Source organism: Haliaeetus leucocephalus, unplaced genomic scaffold, assembly GCF_000737465.1.
Source record: "Haliaeetus leucocephalus isolate CR32 unplaced genomic scaffold, Haliaeetus_leucocephalus-4.0 Scaffold840, whole genome shotgun sequence".
NCBI lineage: Eukaryota > Metazoa > Chordata > Aves > Accipitriformes > Accipitridae > Haliaeetus > Haliaeetus leucocephalus.
In genome coordinates, this window is record NW_010973276.1 from 4753780 (window position 1) to 4758857 (window position 5078).

A 5078-nucleotide genomic window follows, 5' to 3' on the forward strand; every position below is an offset into this window, starting at 1 on the left:
GCATCATTTGTACATTCCAATCCTTTTATTACTACTGTTGTCATTTTATTAGTGTTATCATTATCATTATTAGTTTCTTTTTTTCTGTTCTATTAAATCGTTCTTATCTCAACCCAGGAGTTTTACTTCTTTTCCTGATTTTCTCCCCCATCCCACTGGATGGGGGGGGAGTGAGTGAGCAGCTGCGTGGTGCTTAGTTGCTGGCTGGGGTTAAACCACGACATACATAAAGCAGTTTTGCAATACCTTTGTCAGTGGAAGCTATGTAACTGCAGTTTATGAGACAGCTAGATTTGGCTAACAGCATGAATAGTTGTTCACATAACTCAAGACATGAATTTTTGTGGATGCAACAACTTTATTGGAATGAACAAGTGCAGAGAAATTTTTACTTGGAAGGAAGCAAGCAACAACCAGCCAGTTCAGTTACCACCCCTCAAGCGCAGCACAAGATGCAGGGTGGATTCCTTCTGGATGTTGTAGTCAGACAGGGTGCGCCCATCTTCCAGCTGCTTGCCAGCGAAGATCAGCCTCTGCTGATCGGGGGGAATGCCTTCCTTGTCCTGGATCTTGGCCTTTACATTCTCGATGGTGTCACTGGGCTCAACCTCAAGAGTGATGGTCTTGCCGGTCAGGGTCTTCACAAAGATCTGCATTTTTCTCTGGAAGAAGAGAAACCACTTAGCTTCGTCACTTTTCCCGTTCCTTCCCACGGGAGGCCGCAGCGAGGCCAAGCCGCGGGAGCCCAGCTCCCCCGAGGCAGCCCACCGGCGGGTGCCGCTCCCTGCGAGCGGCCTGTCCCCGCTCCACGCCCTGTGACGTCAGAGTAAAGGATCCGCCCACACCCCCAAGGTAGGCGGGGCCACCCGGCCCGTTCCCCTTCCCGCCCAAGGCGCTCGCGCCCACCACCATCTTGAGGGACCGCTGCGCCTGCGCGGCCGCCATTTTGCCGCTGGCTGCTCATACTCCCTTCTCCCGCCCATGTCCGCCGCCGGCTCGCGGTGCTGCCGCCACGGGGGAGGGGAGCGTCCCGGCCCACGCCCCGCCCGCAGCCCGCCATCTCCTCCAGCCGCATCCCCTTCCCCCTCAGCACATACGCGTCCCCCGCCCGGCCACCCAGCGCGCATCTAAGCCCTGCCGGCGCCACGACAAGCGGCTCTACCCTGCGCTTTCCCCACGGAGGCACGGCGAAGCCAAGCCGCGCAGCACTCACCGCGGGGCTCGCAGGCCAAGCCGACGGAACGACGCTCTCCCACACTCACGCAGCTGCAACTGCGCCACACATTCCCCTCCCGCCCCTTATATAGCCTCTCGCGCCCCGCCTCCGCGGATCAGATCACTCCGCCAAGCACTATTTCCCCTGTGGTGCGTGCCGTAGCTCTACCGTACGAGTGGAAGGAAGCGAGGCCCGGCAGCGCGGACGACTCAGCGCCTCGCGCGGTGAGGCGGCCCGGTCTGGCGGGCGGGGGGCGGCGGTAGTGAGTGCGCAAAGGGGCGTGGAGAAAAACCTGGCGTGGAACCCTCGGAGCGGGGCCGGGGGCTATGGTGCCTCGGCGAGCCGAGTCCTCTCTGCTTCAGAGACGCCCCTGTGCCTAAAGCTTCTTGTCAGAGCCATACATTTTATTGAGGGATTTAAACCCCTACAGTTGTCTCCCTGCTTCAAAAGCGCCTCCTTGATTTTCTTCCCTCGGGCAGGGTGAGGGGCAGCTCTGCCCACAGGCCTTGTGGGGAGGCAGTTTGTGAGGCGCCTGTAGGAAGAGGGACTGTTGTTTCAGTCAGAAGGAAGCCGTGTAGTTCTATTGAAGAAGCTCCGATGCGTTTTAGCGTGACAGAGGGAGAGAAGTGGCAGGGGAGCATGGTGTCCCCCCCCGGGACCGGTGTAAGCAGGCACAAACCTGCTGGGACTGGCACGGGCGAAGCCTGCGAGCAGGTTTGTGCCAGGCCCTCTGTGCCACCATGGCCTGTGGAGAAAGGGACAGGGAAGACAAGTCGCTGTCCAGCCGCCTTAATGATGCCAGGACATCTGCCGGGGCCCGAGGCCAGGGCAGCCTGAAGGGCAGGGAGGCTGCAGGAGACTCCTGCCAGGGGATGGAGATCAGGCAGCCCGGAGAGGGGAGAGCTGAAGTGAGGGACAAAGAAGGCCTCATAGATAAGATCAGAGTCCTGCAGTCTGCCTGAGATATAATCAGTATATATATATGCACACGTAAAGTGGACTATGCATCTGAGATACAGTGGAGTTTATAATGCAGGACTAAGGCCTTGCCACTGGGGCAAAATCAATCATAAATAGAAATAATAATGCCTATTTCTTATTCTGTTCTCACTTACAGAGCACCTTCGGTAGATTTCTGTTGCACTCAGTTGGCTCCTGTGCCATCCTTGTCAAACTATACAGCAGTTCAAGGGCATCGCTAAGAACAAAATGGGGCTTTGTTTGCAAGATTCATGAGATGCCATTCGGTTCAATCCGCCTACAAAATCCTTCGTTTGCTGGCACCCAAAGAAAACTGCTGCCTACCAGACACAGATAACACCCAGGGCTGCACACCAGTAGGAAAGGAGCAGAGGCCCAGCAACAGCTTTGTGATTGGTTTGAGGGAAACCAGCCTGCATTTCCCTGACATATGGAGCTTTTAGAGGAGGGGAATGCTCTGGGGAGCTTCTCAGCTGCTGGTGGGCTGGGTTTGTATTAAAACTCAGCATTGCACTAGTAATAATAATCTCAAACACCCGGGTTGTTTAACTGGGAAAAAAACAAAAAAACCCCACAGAAGTCTTTTGGTTTCTTCTCAGGTTAGAATCATGTTCAGTGGCTTATATTGTGTGCGTTTGGAGTTGTATAAACATAAAAGACTGGAATAGCCTTTCAGATTTAGGTCTGCCTCATCTGAAAGTGAATAATAATGCTAAGCTTATTCTAGTTACAGAATGAGCACATAGAACTGGTCTGAAAATAGTCAGAAAGGCACATGGCAATGTATTTTGTAACAGACATGATAAGAGTTTTGTAATGGGAAGAAATTAAAATGATACAGTGCTATTCTTCATCTAATTAGGGTAGACAGCCAACCACTGAGCATCCTGAGTGAGTTTGTACCTGGTGTCTGAAACAAATGGTGGAGCAGCACACCCCTAAAAGTTCAGATTTGCGTTATATTCAGGTTGCAAGGCAGATGTTAGGCCCGAATGCAACAGAGTCCTTAAATACGGCTGGCTGGTTTGCAGAAGGAACAGTGCTTTCCTGAGCTGGGAGGGGCTTTCTGTGAACAAAGCCACTCGGTGTTTCTCCTACACTGTCTGTACAAGTACCCCTTGCTACGATTTCAAGACAAGCTTGGTGAACAGTAGGATGTTGGTCCTAACAGACCATGACCTATTATACTGACAGATACTGATTTCCTGTGCCAAAAAGTCTTGTTACTTTGTCCCTGTTACTATAAACTCTCTGGGGCAGGAACCATCTCTTTCTTGTATTCCAGAAGTACAGCTGCCCAGAGAGATCCTGTCCAGGGAGTTATTTACAACAGGGATCTTCACACTTACTAGTGCTGTAGCCAAGCATTTGGCTCAAAATAACAACTAGAAGCAACACGAGTAAATAAATAGCACAAGGAGCATTTTAACCACTCTGGCAGGAAATGTCATTTTACATCTGTCAGTAGTCAGCTCTCCCTACCAGAGAGAGCTGGATATGCTGTTGATAACTGAACAGTGCAGATAAAACAGCTGGTAACTGAACTGAGTAGATAAAAGGTGTTTCAAGCTCTGTGTGTGCTTTGGTCTCTCTGTGCCATACGTTTCAGCTCTTGTGGCTCTGAAGAGTTTCCTGGGTGAGAGAGAACAATGTGAGCCCGGCCAACACGAGGAGATCAAAGCAAGAGCTTTCCCGAGAGCTCCTTCCAACCGTGTTCCCAGTGAAGCCTGGTCATGCTGCCAAGGGGCTGCCACTGACCCTCCAGCTGGAGCAGGACAGCAGACGAGAGCGGACACCGCAGAGCCAGCTCAGAGCCAGGGAAAAGCTCCTGCACCATCACAGCCAGTGAGTCCAGTCACCTGTGGTGTCCTGGCATTTGTGCCTTCCCCTTTGTCTCTGGCTCTACAGTGCAGACACCGTGAGCATCCTCTGTGCTGACTGCAGGTTTGCACGTAGCCAGCTCTGCTAGGTTCTGGGGTGGAGAGGTGTCAGGCACGGCTGACAGGCCAGCATCCCCCTGCATTTCAGGGTTTAGTGCTTCCTTCCTCCTTTCGGGCTGCTCTGTGTCTGCAGGGCCTTAGTGTGGCAATGAAATACCCAGAGAGACATGAGAATCCTGTGTGTTTGCATAGTCCCGAGGAGAACCGACTGACAAAAAAACCAAAACAATTTTATGCCACTGGGAAGCTGCCCACCGTAGAGCCTTTTTGGGCAGCACGTTCACGGTGCAGTTTTCTGTTGTTTAATGTGACGTGGCAACTTTAACCCTCGATAAAATAAACCACGGGGGGGGAAAAGAGGACGAGGGCCTCTTCTGGAGATGCCGGGGATTGAACCCGGGACCTCATACATGCAAAGCATGCGCTCTACCGCTGAGCTACATCCCCCTGCCCCACGCTCCTTGCTGTGCCCGGCGGCCAGGTCCGGGAGCCGCGCTTTTCTTCCCTGATGGGATGGGGGGGAGCAGCGATGCGGGTGTCTGCGGGGAAGGGAGGGCAGAGAGGTGCTGGGCGCGGACGGCACCCCGCGCCGTGAGGGGACACGGCCAGCCATGGGCCTCCCAGGCCCGGGATCGGGCTGTGAGCGGTGTACGGCAGTGTACAAAGCTCGGTGTGAACTTCAGACAGCTCTTAGAAGTACGGGAACGCTCTGGGTCCGCACACGCAAAACTGTACTACTTTTTTTTTTTTTTTTCTTCGGAAATTAGAAAAATCCGTTCCGGAAGAAAAAATAACTCAAAATAAGAAAACATTATGCAACCTCCCCGTCGGGGAATCGAACCCCGGTCTCCCGCGTGACAGGCGGGGATACTCACCACTATACTAACGAGGACGGCCTGGCGTCTTTTCCCGGCGGGCCGGGCCGTACCCGAGAGGCCGCC

At 53.5% G+C, this 5078-nt stretch overlaps 1 protein-coding gene and 2 non-coding genes across 4 annotated transcripts in view; all 3 read right to left on the reverse strand.

Annotated features, from left to right (window-relative positions):
* Positions 1-663, reverse strand: part of UBC (ubiquitin C) — a 1160-nt gene extending 497 nt beyond the window's left edge. The window contains exons 1-2 of one of the 2 annotated variants that reach the window (XM_010582250.1): positions 408-660; positions 314-315 (exon numbers count right to left, since the gene is read on the reverse strand). Coding sequence is in view for 1 of the 2 variants with exons in the window: in XM_010582249.1 (XP_010580551.1) it covers positions 434-656 (223 nt within the window). In the remaining variant the exon portion in view is untranslated. Of the gene's footprint in view, positions 1-313; positions 316-407 lie in introns of both variants that reach the window. The other variant, XM_010582249.1, reaches the window with a different exon arrangement.
* Positions 664-4512: 3849 nt separating this feature from the next.
* TRNAA-UGC lies at positions 4513-4584 on the reverse strand. Its single transcript has one exon. It is a non-coding gene; the product is annotated as a tRNA-Ala (tRNA).
* A 373-nt stretch (positions 4585-4957) lies between these two features.
* On the reverse strand, positions 4958-5029 carry TRNAD-GUC. The gene has a single exon. It is a non-coding gene; the product is annotated as a tRNA-Asp (tRNA).
* Positions 5030-5078: the final 49 nt, after the last annotated feature.